Raw genomic sequence first — 20,530 nt, forward strand, 5'->3', positions numbered from 1 at the left:
TGGAATCAGGCTGGTACTATTTTTAGCATGTGGTTTCGGAAATATATGAATGGGAATGGTTTTGAGAGGTTTGAGTTTTTCAGCTTATTTTATCTGTCATTACAATCACAAGTCAGTAGCCCTAAAATAGACTGGCCAGTGTGTTGCTTGAGGTCTGTGTGGTTTGTGAACATCTCCCCTGTGGCTGTCATATTTGTCACGACTGCCAGTAGGCAGTGATGCCCTTAGGGATTCCTGGATAAGTCAGATTCCCCACTTGGGAGGTAGAATAGCTAATACTGTGGGAGTTGCCTGCAGTGGGCATGTGTTAGAATCCCAGCAGAACCCAACCCAAGCCGTTTATGCAGAAGGGTGGTGATGCCCATGGGAGGCAATTCTCATTTCCTGTAAACTTCTTCTTGAGCTTTTATTTCAGTCCCCTAAGGTGTGATGTGCAGTCCAAAAAGACTGGCTGATTGTTGCCCCTTGAGCAGACTTTAGCCTCTGACAGTTTTAACACTGATCTTGTTGACTCATTCCATGGTTCTGCTCCATTTATAGATTGTGTGAGATTGCTGCTGGCTGCAGAAGCACAAGTTGATGCTGCTGATAAAAATGGCTTTACACCCTTGTGTTCAGCAGTTGCTCAGGGACATGTCAAGTAAGTGAAGCCTTTAAGACTTTGCATGTCAGCTGTTACTCAATTTTATATTATCTTTACATTATATACGTTTTCATTACATTATTGTTGCATTCTTATGTATAAATGTATTTAACTATAATTTATTGAAAGCATCTACTTAAATTCATATTCTTATGCCATTCTGATTTTAATATTTTCTATTTGTTTTCTTTCTAATTTCAGCTCTTAAGGTGGCTGAGCATGTATTCTTAGCAATTACAATGTGGTACTGGGCATCGTACCACTGAATTTCATAATTTTCTTTGAGTTATCAGCCATAGTATAGGATTAACAGAGAAAGGAAGAAGGAAATTAGTTTTGCACTGATTTTTTTTTTCAGGCATAGAAAACTATCATATTCAGAGGCAAATGAACATCTGAGTTTTCTCCTGAGTAATATATTATCAAATACCTTACACAACAAAACAAGGTTTTTTAAAGCTTTAATTTTTTTGTATTCATATTCTCTCACTGAAATAAATATCTTAAGACTTCACTTAAATAGGAAGTTGTTTATTTCCCTGACTTACCCTCACAACACTTTGCTATGTATCATCGGCTGTGTTGTGGTATTGCAGACTTCATACTCTTTTTATCTTAGACTTACTTATGTAATATGACATCCCTAAACACATTTTTTGCATTTTTTAGATACTAAACATGAGTTGAATTGTAAAATTGAGCATGGAATGACAGGGCTAGCCAAAAATGTCAGAAAGACTACAAATGGTTCAGGCTGTTTGATTTGTTGGTCTCTTCAAAGTTCAGGCACAGAAAAAAAATCTGTAGTAGGTGGAATTTGGGGCAACAGTATTGTCTGTCTCCTAATGTGAGGTTAGTGACAGCACTAAACTGCTCTCAGTTGCACAGTAGGTGTCTGTCATAGACTTGATAACCAGTCCCCTGTGACATCTTCGTTAACCTTGTTCCTGAGCTAAGACAATACTGTTGTTCTAACCCTAGTTATGTAATCAGAAAAAAATTCTAGTTTTTTGGGGCTGGTCCAGTAACTAATTTTAGGAGAAACTTCCAGAATCATTTCCCATGTGGTCCAGGCCATGATGACCCTGAACTTGAGGTGGAAAGTCGATGTAGCTTTTCAAGATTCATCAAATATAATGTAAAAGTATCAAACCACATATTTCTAACCTAGCAGAATTAAAACTCAATCTTGAATTGCTCTCTGGAAGTGTCTTGTTATGAGCCTTTTTGAAGATGACTTTGTGATTGTTAGGTTAGGATGTATGCCTAACGTTTGTTAAGGCAGACCATTACTTTTATTTGTTTTTTTTATTTTTTTGTTCAGTTGAGCATTTTTGGAAAGCATAGATAAGTAATTTGTATCAATGCTATCTGTTTTACTCTTCTCTAAAATGGTGCATTTTACCTTGAACTTAATTGATTTTCTTACTGGATAAAAATGTATCAAAAACAATTTTCTTAAATACTTGTGAGTTTTTTAGGATTTAGTTACTTACATTCTTAAATTCTTGCTTATATACTTATGTATTATATATATACCTTACATTGGTTTAAATATTTTTTCACAGTATATTGTGTTAAGGTATGGTCTCTTAATCAGTAGTTATTTGGCATTGCACTAACTGCTTTGAGGCTTTATTGTTGATATGCTTTTTATTTTTATGGACTGATAAATATTGAGCTAGAGAGCTGGGAACTTATCTTTGTTAACAGTGCTTGTTTGAACTGCAGAGCGAATTGACTGGCATTAAGATTTTAGGTCTTAAGGTCTTAAGTGTTGTTGAAAATCTAGGCTGGGGAAGGGAAAGGTAGCCAACTCTGACACAAGAACTGGGAACAAAATGGACCTACTACTATAGGGCTGTGAGGAAGTACAGGAGCTTGGATCTGAATGGCAACTGCAATGAATTGCTCTTCAGCACTCCTCTAATCTTCCATCCTCCATAACCCTGCTAGCAATACACCCAAGCCATCCTTGCAGAGTAGCCTCCATTCAGTACCTGCTGAATGGCAGGTACTGCCATAGCTGTTTTGCTGCCCCCACCAGGTTACTTCCCTAGATGAGTGTCCATTTTGCTGGTAAAGCTAATCCTAGTCCTTCATTTCATTTTTTCCCTTTTCAATTCCATTTTAAATATCAATAATCAGAAATGTCTCTCTTTTGCTCAGCTGAATGTTTTTCTTAAACAGCTGTCAGTCTTGTGAAATTGAGTGGTTTACATTCACAATTTTTAAATGCAGCCACAGTGGTTTAAGATTTACTTTGAAGTAGCCTGTTTTTATACCTATGTACAAAATTATCTTTTATACTTGTGTATATGGGTTGATCACAGGTAGATCTGTATCTGTAAAATCAATACTTTATTTAAAATATTTAAATGTCTTAAGTTATAAAGAGGTGTTGCATGTTTAACATAAGACAATTTTATTGCTTTATTGTTTGCTGTAGATGTGCAGAATTATTAATTATGTATCAGGCTGATATTAACCATGCTGCTGAAAGAGGACAGACACCTTTGTACCTGGCCTGTAAAAATGGAAATAACGATTGTATTAAACTATTGTTGGAAAGTGGAGCGGATCGAACAATAAAAACCAGTGTAAGTTAAAACAGTACCTTTTATAGTACTGAATATTGACATTAAAATATTTATTTAAACTTTTCTTTAAATCTGAAATAAACCATATAATTTGAAATTAGTATTTTGTTATTTTCATAATAGTTTCTGGGTTTTTTTAACTGTAGATTGTCTAAAATCTCCTAAGTGATGTGACTTTCATACCATTTTACATATTTCAGATTCCACTGGCAATTTGCTGCAACTTTTCTCCAGCACTGGATTTGTAAAATGCTTCCACTTTTTACGTTAGCATGCTTTATTGTTGTCCTTGAAGAGACAACACCCCAAAACCTTCTTTCCAGTATTGTACAGTCTTATATATCACAAATGGCAGAATATGGCCAATAAAAAGTCAAATCTAGAGGAGAAGGGAAGGAGGACTGTCTCAAAATTAGTGCCTACATAATTGCCTTTTTCAGGAGCCTTTCTAAAGTTTTTTTATGATTGTGATGTCAGTAGATTCTTATGACAATAAATGTGGGTTATAGACTGTTCCAAAATACAGCACAAAGAGTAGTAGCTTCACAGAACATTCTCCTCCTCATGTAAATATTACACTAAATCTTTTATCATTCATTTATTTTGCAACTGGAAAGTAAATATATTTGACTTGGAATGAGAGAAAGTTGTGATGTCAAAACTGTGAAACTGACTCATAAATGGAATAATGCAGCATGAAACAATATTGATAGTTGGAATAATTTTTGTTTGATGCACAGGAAGGAAGCAGTTTACTAGCAGTGTGTAAGCCCTGTATCACTTAGACTTTTCTAAAAATTTTGAAGATTTTATCTGTTGGACTGTCCTTGGAGAAAGCTGTAAAGTTTTTTTTCTTCTACATTTACTTCCCTCTCTTCCACCCAAAACACATACAAGCAACTCTTTTTCTGAAAGGATTATTATGTCACTCTTGCTTGTCTTCTTCATTTCCAGACAGAGCCTTCCATTCAGATTCTTTGCTGATCTAAGTCTGCAAACAATTTTCTGTGTGTTTGGTGGCAGTGTGCTTTTTTATTGTGGCTTCTTTTTTAGGATGGCTGGTCACCAATTCATGCAGCAGTGGATTCTGGTAATGTTGAAAGTCTCAAGCTCCTTATGTACCATGGAGAGCCGAACAATGGGAACTGTGTGATGGATGCAGAGCCTAATTTAGACTACTTTGATTTGGAGAAGAGAGAAGATGACTATAATAGTAGAGTAAAGCCTGTTGTTTCTGCAGATCTTATCAACCATGCTGACAAAGACGGTTGGACTGCTGCCCATATAGCAGCGTCAAAAGGCTTTAAGGTTAGTCCGTGTGAACAAGTTATGGAAACCTGATAGAATTTAAGCAAAATAAATACTTTCCTTTTATCTTTGAAGAATTACAACTTAGATGTCAAGTCTAAGTTTGTTACGTAGTTTATATGCCAACTTGATTTAACAGAGACAGAGATAGACCTCCAGAGGACAATTTGTCCAAGAAGCCACGGGTCAAATGGAGTGAATTATCATATTTAAATGTCTACCTCTTATGGGACATTAGTAAAAAGAGGAAACATCATTACTAGAGATTTTCAAAGTTAAGGTGAGATGAATCCCACCCTGAATGCCAATTCATTGGATGTCATGTGATTATAGATATTAGATGGACATAGTTTCACTAGGAACAATTTTTCCTCTGTGAAGGAGGGGAGTAGAAGAAATTTGAGAACTAGATTTGTGCAGACATAGATTGTTTTATTTGGTATTTTGAGCAGGCCTTTTTTGCAGGCAATGGAACATTTTTGTGAGGTTGGCATAACTGATGACATGGAGGATGACCAGACAGTTCCTGCTGATGACAAACAGGAGATTTCTGGAAATTTAATATTACTTCTTGACATCAGAAGCTGTACACTTCTAACACTGACCATTCAAAGGACTTCTTTTTATATGGTAGCTGTCAGTCAGATATCACTGGGAAATTTTTTACCCAGGAAGAAAATAGAGGGTGCTAAACACAGAAGAGTGAATTTTAAGAAAATACAGTCCAAGACTTCAAAAATCAGCTTGTGTTTTCATGCCTAGTTCAATGCCTTCATTATGTTTGCTTTTATTCCTGATAAACTTACATTCAAAATAATAGATATGCTCAAAATAGACACAGATTTAAGATTCAGTTAAGGTTACGAGATTTTTTTAGGGACAGCCACTGCTTACTCAGCATTTTGCCTTACAAAGAGTCAGTGTTCCATTACCAATGTCTGTTAGGCAGATGCAGATTCTCATTCCAGTTTCCACTCATATGAATTTTAGATGGAGTTTAAGATACTTGCTGTATTCTGCAAATACCTAAATAATGTGCACTATGTTGGCTCTTTCAGCAATAATATAATCCTCAGGAACTTTGAATTTAGGTTTCATTTTCTGTCTAAAACTACTTTGACTAGTGATCTCCCTGAAAGGTCTGACACTAGAAGTCTTCACATATGTCTTTCATTAATAACTCCAGGGTTTGAGTTTCTAAGCACATTCTAAGTCAACTGCTTAATAAGATCTCCATTTGGGGTTGAGGGGAGTCTTTTGGTGATGAAGGTGATACACAGCTGGCAGTCAGATTCCTGGTTTTGATGTTGCAGAGACTATAAAATTGTACTTGATTTGATGCATTTATTGATTTGAGATATGTTTGGGATATTTAAAAGCTAAAAAAGCTTAATAGCCATCTCCAAGTGCTGTTAACACTTTGACTTTGTGCTCTAATCCATTATGTACACTGCATGTCATTCATTCCAGTGCATGATAGCTGCATTCAAGCAGTGCTGGCACTTGCATCCTCTTAGTTTGAGATAGGTAGGGGCCATTCTTTACAGATTAATTCTGCTAGGACATCTTAGCTGTTATTTTCAGGCAGCAGAGACAACAAAAATCCTCATTTTACTAAGGAAATAAGCTTTATTTCTTTGTTCTGTCCCCACATCTTCCTGCTTTGCTTCTCATTTTCAGCCTCATAGTTCAGTCCTCAGCCTTCTGCTGTTTTGCTATTCATTGCTTCTATTTGAGAGATATTGTTAACAAACTAACCTGTCAAGAAAATATGTGCTTTTTTTTTGCTTGGTATCCTTCTGGCAAGCTTTGTGAGCTAAACAATTTTTTAAAGTACTTCTAAGTGCTATAACTACAGCCTGGTAAAATTTCACCTCACAGGCAGATATACCTTGAATGAGTGCTATATTTATGAAAGGTCTGACAGTGTCAGATACACTGACAAGTTAGAACAGCTACAAAATAGTCAACCTGCAACTAGCCACTATTCCACATCAAAACACTCAATAGCTGCTTCTCTGTGTTTTTAAGGTTTGGTTTCTCTGCTATGGTTAACCCCAAACATTATCAATACAGTATTAACTAGTATAATTTCCATTAGTTTCATTTTTTTACAATATGGATGTGTCTTTAAAAGCATATCTGAGATGAAAAAGTTTTCATGGTGGCTGCCTGCTTTATTGCAGAATGATGGTCATTAGAAACAAGGACTTGATCCTTTTTCTGATTGTTGATCAATCAATTTGAATATGGTTTTATGAGAACTCTTTTATCCCAGACATATTTGGGAGGATCTTTATAGTGAATATTTTTTCATGTTATAGAATGATTCTGCCAATCCAAATTTATATGCTAATAGCTTGTTTCTAATTTCAATCATTTTCCCTTTTGTTGAGCATATGACATTTTTAGAGGGCATCATGTTGTCATCCACAAGATGTCTGTGCTCTGACTTAATAAAAATACATTTTTATATCACTGCATTCTTAAGATGCTTGCAGAATTTCAGGTTTCTGCTTGCAGAAATTCTGCCAAAGAAGAGGCTTGCAAGGTGATTTAAAATGATTCCTTTTTTTGTGTTCCACTCATGTGTCAGTCATGATGGAAACTCATGATGCTTGGTGAATTACAAAGTGGAAACTGATTTTATGGATTGTTACCTAAATAGATTCATTTAATAGTCTGTACTAAGCTTTAGAATTGCTTATTTAGTGTTGCTTGAATATTGAGGCCAAGATGTTCAAACCAGGATAATAGCTGGATTTCTGTCTCCTTATCATTACCTAAACTTGTGGCCAGATGTAAGAATTTCCTAATTCAGGTAATCAACACTTGATGCTTAGAGACTGTAGAGCCCTGGCTCTCTGTGTTCTGCTTTTTTATAGTCATTATTTGAGACTTTAAAGTCCTCTATAAAATATTTTTACTCCTGGCTTTCAACTCTGAGAAACATCATTTTATCTATAGAAACTCTGTAGCTGATTGTCTTTGGAAATGCATGTGTAAGAATTTTAATTAGGAATCTAACTACATATTGGTAGAATGCTTTAGTGCAGCAAATGGACAAGTAAATAATACAGTTCCTACCTTTGCAGAACTGTCTAGAAATCCTTTGTAGCCATGGTGGACTAGAGGCTGAGAGAAAAGATAAGTGTAATCGAACATTGCATGATGTTGCTACTGATGATTGCAAACATCTCCTAGAAAACTTAAGTAAGTAAATGCTATCAGCACTACATAAAAATGTTTTTAGTAAAGAACTTGTGGGGCAAGAATGAGAAATATGATAAAGGTAGTTGTCACTTTGTGGCACCACAATATTAAGTTACTTTGATCTAGCAAGTTTCTAGTCTCCAGAATTTGCAAAAGCATATGATAAAATTTTGTTGGAGGTTATTAAATTCCTCATGTCTTTGTTTCTAAAAGATGATACATATTGTACATTTGCAAATGTCCATATTCTCTTAAAATTTCTGAATTTAATATTAGTAATTACTTTTTCAAAAGCTGTTGCCCTCCTCTTATCTTTTCTTCAAATTCTTGCAGTCACTAGTGGTGGGTAGCTGTCAAATTCTCTCAGGCTAAGACGATCATCTGGTCATATCTGAATTTCTTTTTAGAGCATAGTTTATTTTGTCACTTATTGGTGAGGGGATTATTTGTTTGATTCTTCAAATACGTCTTAGAGACAACATCAAAGAACCTCTTTTTTCCAGCATCAGTAACTTCTGTAAGATTGCTCTTCTGATGAAACCTGTCACCTTCTTCCTTCTCTGTAAGTTTTCTCAAAACTCAGTAGAGCAGGCTCATCTGTGCATTTCTTGAGACAGAACTTAATTCATCCTCTCACTAGTTTTGTGGTTTTATATCATTGTATAAATCTATATCTATGTGTATCTACAGATACAGAGAAAGATATCTAAATTTCTCTGCATGGTTAAAATTATGGCATTTGTAGATCTGTATGCTCTCTATTTTTTCACTCCTTTTTTGTGTTTGTCTTCTGGAATATAGGGATGTGGGTGGTTAAGTTCACTGGTTATCAACAAATTGAGGAAGTTTTCTGTCTGCTGCTTCTGATTTTCCTATTCAGCTATTTTAAATCCCAGTTTTCTTACCATTTTACTGCAGGTTCAGAGGGGAATACAGCTCACTTTCTGATAGACACTCCTCTATAGTCATCTTTATCAGACTGAAACAAATTTCTGATGGCTGAATCTGCAGCCTGTTAAATTAATGCTTCTATTATTTCCATCAGTCTTATTACCCTGTGACTCTGGTCATGCTTATCATTAGTCCAACAGCTTTTATCAGGTCAGAAACTTTGGCCTCCCATTCTCTTCTTCTTTATACCTTAAGCCAAGACTGCATTTTTGAGTAAGGTGTCTGTGTACCATCCTCTACCTTCCTCACACTCCAGGAAGGTTTCCACTGTAGGACAGGAGGATCTGTGCTCTGACAGATGTGAAGGACTGGGCCCAGGATTGCCCCCTATGCCTTACAGGTCACATACATTGAAGTTTAGGCATATCCTGTACCTCTGTCCTAGGGGCCTGTTTCCTTGTGGAGAACACTCTGTACTCCTTACAGCTCATTTCCCTGGGGTCCTGCCATCAGAAGGGCAAGCCTTTGATGCATTTCTCACAATTCCACATCTGAAAGATGCCTCTGAGTAATCTTTTCCCATTGGTAGGCTAGTGGGTTTAAATCAGAGCTTTTCTGACATCAGGAAAACTTCACTGGTTTGTATCAGCTGGATACAGTTCTGGACACAAAAAGGAAAAAAAGATCATGTTGCAAGACTTCATAATAATTTGATATGGGTTGTTTTTTATGGCATACTTTTTAAAATATAATTTTAATTTAATAACTTCTGAAATATATTGTTCAGCATGAAAATTAGAAGATAGTTTTCTTTTCATTTTTAGTCATCTAAATGATCCTCAGAGACTGTTGCTTCTGTTGAGTTGTATTCCAAAGAGTATGATTTAAAATACTTCATAGTTTCTGGAATGTGCCTATAAATTTCCTTTTTTAACATTTTGTCAATTTACTCTATAGCAAATCAAATATACCCTTTCAAGTGCATTTTCTGTCTTAGCTCTTAGCTTTTTATTTAAATATGTTTGGCTCAGCTGTTTTCCACTTGCGCACTAGTGCCAGAAAATTATTTCCTACATTGATAAGAAAAAAATGTCCATAAACGCAATAAACTGAAAAATTAAGACATTGCCTACCATCTGTCTTAATTTATAAGTAATTAGTCTATAAAGAGGAAATATAAGATTAAGTACATTTTTTTTGTTTCCTGTTATTTAAGCATAATAATACTGAACTGTTTTTTGTAAAAAATTATAGATACCTTGGTATTTTCATTTCATTTTCATTTCACTGCTCTGATTTTGTGATGGCGATCTGTGCCATTCTTTACCATTTGCTTCTTTGTAGCAGGAGTTATTTTGTAGCTTTCCTTTGTAATAATGGATGTTATTGGTTGATAATAATGGGATTATTTTGAGTTTTACGGTTTTTCTCATAGTTGGTGTTTTGTTTTTCAACAGATGCTCTTAATGTACCTGTAAGGATTTCAGTCAGTGGCATTGAACCAGTCCATTGTGGTGCAGAGGAATTTGATACAATATGTGCTTTAAATATCCGCAAGCAGACGTCATGGGATGATTTTTCAAAAGCAGTGAGTCAGGCAGTGACAAACCATTTCCAAGCAATCGCTTCTGATGGATGGAGGAGTCTGGAAGATCTGTCATTTAATAGTGCTGCAGAATCTAACATTGGCCTCAGTGCAAGCAGTATACTTTCTGTCAAACTAGGTATCAATATTGGTGTTAATGATAAAGCAAAATTTGAGGGTGTTCTTGAATTTGTGAAATCTTCTAAGATAAAAATATCTTTGAATTACTGCATCTTTTAAAGTGTAGACTAAGAAAGACTAATACTAGATATGAAACTTTGAACAGTGCTGTCATGAAAGCATTCCTTACTTTTAGCTGTGTGTATGGAACAATTAATTATGTGCTTTAATATAATCTTGGAGATCACAAGGCCCTATGTTAATTAGTCTTTTAGTACTTCTGGTACTCCAGAGGAGAAATCCATATGTCAGGTGAAACTAAGTTCTCACCCTGAGTGCTGTGTGCAGTTTTGGATGCCACAGTATATGAAAAAGCAATTAGGAAGTGTCCAAAGGAGACATGAGGATGGTGAAAGGCCTTGAGGGGAAGCCATGAGAGGAGTGGCTGAGGTCACTTGGTCTGTTCAGCCTGGAGAAGAGGAGACTCATTGCAGTCTGCAACTTCCTCCTGAGTGGAAGAGGAAGGGCAGATACTGATTTCTTCTCTGTAATGACCAGTGACAGGACTTGAGGGAATGGCCTGAAGCTCTGCCAGGGAGGTTTAGGTTGGATATTAGAAAAAGGTTCTTCACCCAGAGGGTATTTGGGCACTGGAACAGGCTCCCCAGGGAAGTGGTCACAGCACCAGCCTGACAGAGTTAAGAAGCATTTGAACAATGCTCTCAGGTACATGTGACTCTTGGGATGTCCTGTGCAGAGCCAGGAGTTTGAGTTTTATGGTCCTTGTGAGTCCCTTTCGACTCAGGATATTCTGTGGTCCTACAAAAACAGTTCAAAGCCTGCATTGCTTCTTTACAGTGCATCCAGAATATACAGTAAATCCCCAGCATAGGTAAACAGAACTACTGTTTTACATAACTTCACTTAGAAAAGTACAAAAGAGAAATCTTTAAAATTATGCAAAATTAGCCAAAATGTGGTGGTCTTAGTAACAGTTGTATAGGTTTCTGAAAATCCATGTACTTCATCTTAAATCTCCTTCCTTCCTTCACCTTCCCATCAGCAAAACTGAACCCTGGTCACATTAGACAGGGCAAATTATTCTATTTTACATGTAAAGATAAAAAGACAGGCTAACTGTTTAACTTGTATCTCAACTGGCAGAAGATAGTAGTGACTTCAGTTGTATATCAAATAATAGCATGATTTAGTACATCTCATGGGACCGGTTTGTTTGTCAAATTTGTCAGTGTATGCACATAATCTTTGTAAGCAAGTGAATATGCTTGAGTATAGGACACTTTATATACATACAAGGGATATCTCTCTCTTTATTTTTTTTTAACAGGAAACATTACATGGTCAACAGGTCAGATTTTTTCCCAGCCACCATGGGACTTCTTGAAGAACAATAAAGCTGAGCATATCACAGTGTTTTTGTTTGGTAATTTTCAAGTCATAATTTTTCAGTTTTGAATGTTAAGATGAAATACATTTCATACTCCATATGAAATACATCATTTGAGAGTCATTTGCTACTGGTTTTGATGTTCATTGTTGCTTGATTCTCAGAGACATCATATCTGTTTAGTTGTTCAACTAGATTTTAAAGTGTCTACAACATTTTTCTGGTATTTCTGCACCAGAAAGTATGCTGCACATAAAAGTCTTTCTGCCTTTTTCAGCCATGCAGTAGTATATATATTGCTTATGTCATGGATACCCGTGAATCTGTGGTGCTAGATAAATGTCTTTCATTTACTCAGCATTTCAATTTGCGTAGCCTCTAATTATAAAAGGTAACTGTAGAATACTGCATGAAAATCATATGTATCAGTCATACATGCATGTAAACATGAGAAATTCACCAAAGTCATTAGTATGTCTCATTTTAAGGACCTCAAGAAGGCTGTTTAAACAGTGTGACTTATGCATCCATGATCCATCTTCAGACACTTCAGAATTATCTCCGCCTGGTCAGTAATAAGCTTCCTTCTCTCTGCATGCTACTTGTTTGTCAAAATACTTCTGTAATAGTGTTGACTAAAAGTGGGGTTTTTTTGCTCTGTGAAAGAACATCAAGACTTCTAAAAAAATTAAATTGGATGAAAGCTATTTTAAAATAAAGCTCCCCCTAAATTTACCCTTAACTTTAGTCTTGTGAGGGCATTAACTTTCTTCTTTAAATAGCTGCTATCTGATTAACTGAATTGCTTAAAAATATATTAAAAGCTCTCTGATGTCTTAATTGCTTTCCAAATTTATTTTATTCCACTTTTGGAAGAGAAAGTAAATTAGAATAACATTTACGTAAGCAATTATTTGAGATGTGAATTTTATTACTAGCTTATGTAGAAATCTCCTGTAACACACCTTATTTAATACCACAAAATGTAAGGATGATTGAATAATATGAGATAACTTTCATAGATAATTTCTTTTAACATTGCATCAAATCAGAACTAGTTTAGAACCTGCTTAATTTCTGCTATGTCCTTGGATAGTATTTTATGTTGTCAGGAGAATGTGCCACAGGTTTCTGCTGTATTCAACCATATTGCTGAGAGATTGCAGAGATATGAGTATATTCTCTTACTGACATTTTAGAGGTAAAACAGAGTTTGATTTAAAAAAATTGTTCTACCATACTGATAACATGAACCCATTTCTCCTGCAAATAAAGTCCTCAGTCTCAATCCTTAACTTAGTAGTGACTTAAACTGATGATTTTGGCATCTTTCTGATGTATATATTTTAATTCAAGATCAAGAAAATATTTGTAATTACTAAATTTATTCTTCCAGATGACTGTTTTAAGTTTTAAAGTATGTTGTAACAAAATACCTTGCTATGTAGTTTTACAATTTAGGATATAAATTTATCAATATATTTTGAAGATGTTGTATGCAAATAATGTCTACTTTGAAACTAGTATAGTAAGGATTACCAACTCCAGTAGTGAAATCAAACAGTTTTGTCTTTTAGGTGCTGATTGTGTCATCTAGGTAAAAAAAAAAAATCCAAGTCTGAACATCCAAGAATAATTTATTTATTAAATAAATATTTATATTTATCTGTCTGTAGGTTGAACAATACCGTAATGTCATTTTCCATGGTCCAGAAGGAAGTCTGCAAGATTATATAGCATATCAGATAGCGGCCTGCATGAAGGTATTTGCATAAACATATCAAGTGAATTAGTCCATAAACCAGAGTGTTCACTATTTCACCAAATATATAAATTTTCATCATAGCAAAAGCAAGAGGCTGCAGGATCTACATGTGAGATTGTTAAAGTGGAAGTGGATGCTGGTTTCTCCAAGGAGCAACTTGCAGAACTGTTCATCAGTAATGGTAAGGTTATTTCAGAAAGACTAGTTTTGGTGATTTGTAGGAAAATTTTTAATGATGCAAAGTAAAGAAATACGTAAAACCATTTTGCATAGTGGATGGCATGTTTTAATGGAGCCCAGTTTTTCAGGTGCTTGGGGCCAGTTGTCTGGGTCTAAACTGAGGGAGAGCTGAGCACAAAAGAGCTCCCAATAAGGAGCTCTTTCAAAAGTTCATGCCATTTAAGTAAAACCATTCGTTTTAAAGATTAATTTCTGTCTCATTCTTTTTTCCCTTTGTTTATGATCCCTTAAAAGTTGATGGCTCTGGTTCAGATCTACTGAATCAGAACTGAAGGTCTACAGTGTGTGCTCATGAACAGAAGCAGAGCCATCCTGTCAGGTTGTACAATGCCATGCAGTGCACTGTTCTGTTTGTTCTTGTACTGCCTGGTCTAACTTCAGTCTGTGGCATTTTCCTCCTGGGAAATCCTGGTCACAGTTCCCAGGATAGCTTGTGCCAGTGATTATTCCCACATGTCACTTCAGTGCCATGACATTGGTGGGAGAGAAGAGACCATTTAGTCAGAAGTCAGCCAGGCTTTGGTGCTCGGCCTGGAGGCAAGAATGTCACTCGTAGTTTGGTTTGTTTACTGGCCACTGTCTCTTAGGAAAGCTGCTTCTTTTGGATGCTTTATTCTGTGTCAGCAACACACTTTTTAATAGTCTGGTTTTGCAGTTCAGTGTGTTGCTTCTGATTGTGTCTCTCATTTTTCTACCAGCTTCTTTCCCTACTGTTCTGCTACATCTCCTTTCCTAAGAGAGCATTTCTCCTCTAAATGAATCCATCAGACACAGAGAGGGTACCTGTCCTCCCTCCTTTCAAGCTGTAGCCTCTTAGTAAAAGAGGGCAGTAATAGTCAGGAAACCCCAACTAAATAGCAATGATCAGATACAATCAGTTGCTGTAAGTTTTGCCTTATTACAAGTCAATTTCTTTAATGACCTTTGTTAGTACCACCTTCAAAAGGTTGTGAAACAATGCAGGGCACAATATATTCAAGTGTTTATATTTATGTCTGTGTTACAGAAGCATTCACCTGGGATTTAGTGTTGCAAGAACACTTGCAAAGCTGTGTCTTTTTTAAGCAACAAGATGTTAAAATCAGGAAAATCAAAGGAAAATATTTAAAATGTTAAAAAATACAGAGATGTCATTTTAATGCCTATTAGGTTCAGCTGATACTAGGTTTGCCTCATACTAGCTCTGATTATTTGAGTGATTCTTAAAGATATTGAAGGAAGTTTTGAAGAGAAAACTCTTCTACTATCTTTTGAAGTTTTGAAGAGAAAACATTCTACTATCTCATAGAATGATAAAATTTCTTACAAATGTGGACTATTCTTAAACCTTTTATCACTACATGATATAAAGAGTACATGTTAAAAGTTTAAGCTGTAGTACAGCAAATGATACAAATGTTTGAAGATGTCTTTGCTATCTTTTCCGTTGTATTTATATTCAGCGTACTGAAATCTTTCCTATCTATGAAGATCCTATTATAGGCATTTCAGGAATTTATTTTAATCATAGTTTTCAGGTTTTTTCTTAATATATACAGTATGATATTCTTTCTATTGTTTGATTTTATGCTTTCAATTTTGAACTTTGTCTGGCCTGTAAATAAGTTAAAAAGGAAAAAAAATTAAAAATCTTTCATTGCACTAGTAGCAGTAAATTCTGTATATATAAATAGAAGTAAATTTTCCTAAGTATGCATTAATAGGATTTTTTTATTTCAGCTTGTCTGATCCCAGTGAAACAGCCTTCTGTAAACAAGATAACAATTGTGATTTTAGAAAATCTGGAGAGAGCTTCTTTATCTGAATTACTTGGAGATTTTCTAGCACCTCTTGAGAATCGGAGTTCAGAAAATCCCTGCACTATTCAAAGAGGTATTTAAAGAATTTGGTTTGCAGAGATGTTTTTACTACAGTACCGTTTAATTGTAATATATGGCAAAAAGGGAATGGGAGAAAAATGTAATTTGTTCAGTTTTTATATTTTATTGTAAACAGTTGTCCTTAACAAAGATACCATATTTTCAGCTAATTTAAGGTGTTTTGTGGGTTGTTTTTCCTTTCTAATTATGTCACTACTTCTTGCTTCTATATGAAATCATGTCAAAGCTTTGAGTATTTCAGTTAAGTGTTTTATGGTTCCTTTTTAGCAAATGGAGTTTCTGGTGCTTTTTACTTTCATGAGAACTGCTTTTTACTGGGGACCATTGCAAAGTGCCATCTTCATGGCTCTGACCTGCTGGTTCAGCAGCATTTTCGTTGGGTTCAGCTTCGGTGGGATGGGGAGCCAATGCGAGGCTTGCTTCAGAGGATTTTAAGGAGAAAAGTAATAAACAAGGTAAGAACTCGAATCAGTTTCAGCAGTTATGTTCATCACCAGTCTGTGAAATATGGATGATGGTAATGCTGAAAGCAGAGCAGATAACTTGTTTCAGGAAAAAAACATTTAATTCTGGGAAGATGCAGGCTGTGTATGTGGAAATGTGCTTGGTCTCACAGAAAGGCTTATGGTCATGGCTAATTGGCATAAAGAGTTGGTTGGTTGCCTGTCAACTGCATGAAACATCCTTCATTATTTTTTTTCAACATCTTCTTTCATTCTTCTGAGAATTATAGTAAAAATCAATTCAACAAACATACATAGTCTCTTCTTCAAAGAATTTATTCTCAATATCTAAAATAAGATATTCAGATGTGTGTTTTGTCTAAGTTTTAAGCAGAAAAATATTTTCTATGATTCTCGGATCAAAAGGGGGCAAATTATAAAATTAGAAAAGTTGTTTTGAGCTAATAGATCTGCTGAAGCTGGAACAAAAGTTCAAAATAAAATAAGGATGGGAAGTCTGTTTTAAATTAATAAATAAACAAAAATGGGAAATGAAAATAAAGATGTAGGTAAAAGAGGAATAGTGGACTTTCAGAAGTTATTTGGAATACCATTTGTGTGATAGCAGCTATTACCAACAGTCAGGCACTGTTAGACATTGGCAGAGAGAGTTTAATCAAAACAGCTGCAAAGGAAAATAATCTTGGCAGCAGTTTTGAACAGGCTTAAAAAGGGAGATTGTTCTAGGAATAGAAAAAACTGCCAGTAATAAAGAGTCCTGTTATGGAACAACAGACCTACTGTCAGTTTTGAGTGTTCAGCTGGATGTGTCTTGGTTATCCTTGGGGATGTCATCTCCTGTACCCTTTGCCACAGTTCTCATCTCTAAAGGCTTACTGATTCAAAGAGATCCTGCAGAGGAAATGTGTGCTATTTGAACATTTCAGCCAGGATAATGAGGAAATTTAGAAACAAAATACTGAATAGAAAAAAAGAACCATGGGAAATCTATGAAACTCTTAATAGACTACTTTTCTTAGATTATATTTTTTAAGTTATGACTTGTTCGTAGTCAAAGGCTGCATGAGACTTACTCTGCCAAACTGGTTTGGCTAGAAGAACTTGCAAACTTGCAGCATCAAATAACAGATGTCATTTTCAAGCTATTTTTTTAGGGGCTTGAAAGAAATCCTTAGTCTAATAGGTTAGAATTTGCTATGTAATAGGCTCCTACCTCTGACTGAAATTGAACAGAATTTGGGTACTAATCTCTTAAAGTTTAATTTCTCTCAAGCATATATGCAGATGGTGGCTATTTGGAGAAAAAAGCCAAATGTTTTCCTGGATCTTCCTAATTAAATATTGAAATGCCCAGTGTGGTAGCACATTTTTTGAAATACATATATGTGCCATATGTAAACTCAAATGCCAGTTGGTACAGGACTTAAAATAGTAGATTGCAAAGTCAAAAATAGAAGAAAGATTAATCTGTTGTAAAACTCTAAAGCAAATTAGAAACACATGTATTGTGAGAACCATGGACTATTTCAAAGATCATTGCTCTGGACTATGATACCTTGTTTATGCTGTAATATTAATGTGTTCAGGTGAAAAGGTCTTTTTTGCTGTTAGTTTGAACCATTAGGTTGCATGGGAACAGTTTTAATGTGTTTCTACTTTAAGTTCACCTATAGACTCTATCAAGAGACTCTGGCTTCAGTGCTGTCAGTTACTATCCCTCATGCATCTTTTAATGCTTCCTTTAATTTAGGCTGTTACAGAGGATAATCATAGGATTAGGATGATGAAGACTGTAATTTGAAGTCAGAGGAAACAGGAGATTTTTCTGGCACTAAATATTTTTCCCTTAACAAGGCAGACTAAAAACACAAGTCTTAGAGGAAGACATCTGTTCTTCACTGCTACTAGATCTAAAATCAATATGGAAATCCACTGGGGGTATGTCTGGATAAATACAGGAAATCAATATGGAAACCCATACTGGGCATATGTCTGGATCAGATATTCTTGTTCAGTGGAATTGGGCATTTTTTAATAATGCCTTATTGGCATCATATACATTGCATTGTATATGGTACATATCTCTTGTAATCCTAATCTTAAACACTGTAGAAAACCACTGCTACCAAATTTTCTGCCTTAGTTTCCCACAAGAAAGTAAAGGCATGTCAGTTTATTGATAAGGATATATCTGTTAAAGTGTAGTTGGGAAAATAAGTTTTAATACAGCAAGATGTCAATATATTCTATAAAAAGGTTTGACTTGTTCTTGACTGTTCCTGATCTATTAATAGCAACACATGCAATAAAAATAGCACCAAGCCTTCCTGGAGTTTCAAGGAAAGTGTTTGCAGTTCTGGTCTTATGCCATGTCAAACATATTTTCTCCCTGCAGTTCAGAGGCAAAGTGCCTCCTCCATGTGATCCTGTATGCAAGATCATAGACTGGATTCTTGCTGTTTGGCACCAGCTGAACTCTTGCTTATCACGTCTAGGAGCACCTGAAGCACTTATGGGACCAAAGCATTTCTTCTCCTGTCCTGTGGTTCCAGGGCACAGCCAAGCAACAGTCAAGTAAGATTTTTGTTTCCTGTTTGATGCTGTTCAGTACCAGCTAGATACTTATCATAAATGTAGTAGTTGTGTTTCTCCCAAAGCCCTGCTGACTCAGGAACCTTCAAAAAGCATTTTAATTTAAATTGCTGAAAGGTTTAAGCTTCTGTTGGCTATTTAATTACTAGAAGAGCAATTCTGAAGGACACAAGTGGGAAATGGGTGTCTAATACTGCACCAAAGTCAGTCTTCTGATCTTTCATTTATTTTCTGACACAGAGGTTAAAAGATCCAAGAAAAGTTGGTAGACTCTCCTCTTGAAGTTGTATAAAGGAAGTTTCGAGAATGATTTCTCACTCTTTTAAATACATGGTATAATTTTAAGACATATATACATACAGCTTAGAGATATATTATCTTAGTAAGTAGGGCAGTGTGGTACAGTGGGTTCAGTGCTGGTCAATAAGTTTAGTTAGTTTAGTATATAAGTTTAGTTACACATATGGCTAGCGGGCCAGTAACAATAAAAATATTTTAAAATAATGGAAATTTTGGCTTTTCTCGCCTACAATTGCATAAATATCTGATCACATTCCAACTCCAAATGCTAACAAATTATAAAAGAAATAATTAGAGAATTTTAAATTATATTAATTTCACACTAAGATGTTAGTTTTGGCTGTATCAAAAAGGTAATAAGCCTCTAATTAAGATTCAAACTTACTCAGAACTGAAGTATAACATTGATTTCTGGAGATGTGATATAACTTTTCTCACCAGTCAGGTCACCCCTTATCTGACCTGTTTCTCTTGTACTACTTCCTGCTGACCATTTTCCAGGCGCCTCTGCTTAACACACAAGGGAGGGTCCATTGCTTAGCATGTGCAGAGGCTGTCTCATTTTATGTTCTGTCTGCAGATCTTGATACATTTTGCTTGTTTATTTTCCTTTTTATTCTCAAAAAGTACAGGTTAGATACTAATCTTCAGAGTAATTGTCAAAGTCTAAATGTGGAGATAAGATTGACTTGAAATTGTATGGGTGCTGGGAAATAAAAAAAGAATAAAGCATGTCATACATCTATTTCCCATCTTCCTCGTCAATCATGTCCTCTGAGGTATTTTAATAATTTATTTATTGCAGTGGCATTAATAGAGGACAGAAAAACTATTCTTTAGATATCTTAGTTATACATTTCTGAGTCTGGATTTCTTCTCAATGTAACTGTGACTGGTTTCACAAAGCTTTATTTTGAGTACAGCCCTAAAATGCCCTTTATTGTAGTCATATGCCATCTGACTTCTCATTTTAATGTAGTTTTTGTCCACTAATAAACAATTAAAAAGCACAGCTCCAGTGAGCTCTTACTGGACACTTTTAGTTTAGCAGCATGATGGCTAACTGCGTGGTCATGTAATAAATAGCTTTCAATTAGCAGCTCACTGATTGCTTGCTGTTATTTCAGTCTAATTAACCACTCCTTTCCTCTTGCCCCTCCTCTCCACTGTGCTATTCTGCTGCTTTTTGCATTTAGTAAAGCTTCTCTGAGTCAGTCCAATTCATTAGGACAGCAGACAGCTTTCTACAAATTGGGTTCCCTCTGGGCTCAGTGTTAGCATGAGACAAGAGGAAGAAGCAGCAGCAGGGCAGGCAGAGAGAGCGTGTGACAGGAAATTGTTCCCTGCTGCGTGTGTCATGTAGCTTCACCTATTTTGGTGAGTAGAGTGAATAAATGAAGAAAAATTTAACTACATTTTTTCTTGGTTTAGGGAACTGAAGATGATGTTCCAACAGGAATGACTTTCACTTTGCAGCCCTTTTTGAGGGGCTGGGGTGTGTTATACCCTTCCTAAGTATCA

The 20,530-nt window shown here is 35.5% G+C and overlaps 1 protein-coding gene across 1 annotated transcript in view; it reads left to right on the forward strand.

The window, feature by feature from the left end:
- The window catches only part of CTTNBP2 (cortactin binding protein 2), a 78,353-nt gene that overhangs the window by 47,343 nt on the left and 10,480 nt on the right, over nucleotides 1–20,530 (forward strand). The window contains 12 exon segments of the mRNA XM_036400220.2: nucleotides 541–640; nucleotides 3,093–3,243; nucleotides 4,297–4,551; nucleotides 7,647–7,764; nucleotides 10,113–10,379; nucleotides 11,709–11,804; nucleotides 12,257–12,336; nucleotides 13,445–13,531; nucleotides 13,615–13,714; nucleotides 15,493–15,645; nucleotides 15,921–16,108; nucleotides 18,513–18,691. Of these exon segments, the coding sequence (XP_036256113.1) occupies nucleotides 541–640; nucleotides 3,093–3,243; nucleotides 4,297–4,551; nucleotides 7,647–7,764; nucleotides 10,113–10,379; nucleotides 11,709–11,804; nucleotides 12,257–12,336; nucleotides 13,445–13,531; nucleotides 13,615–13,714; nucleotides 15,493–15,645; nucleotides 15,921–16,108; nucleotides 18,513–18,691 (1,774 nt within the window).

Source organism: Molothrus ater, chromosome 5 (genome assembly GCF_012460135.2).
Source record: "Molothrus ater isolate BHLD 08-10-18 breed brown headed cowbird chromosome 5, BPBGC_Mater_1.1, whole genome shotgun sequence".
Lineage (NCBI taxonomy): Eukaryota > Metazoa > Chordata > Aves > Passeriformes > Icteridae > Molothrus > Molothrus ater.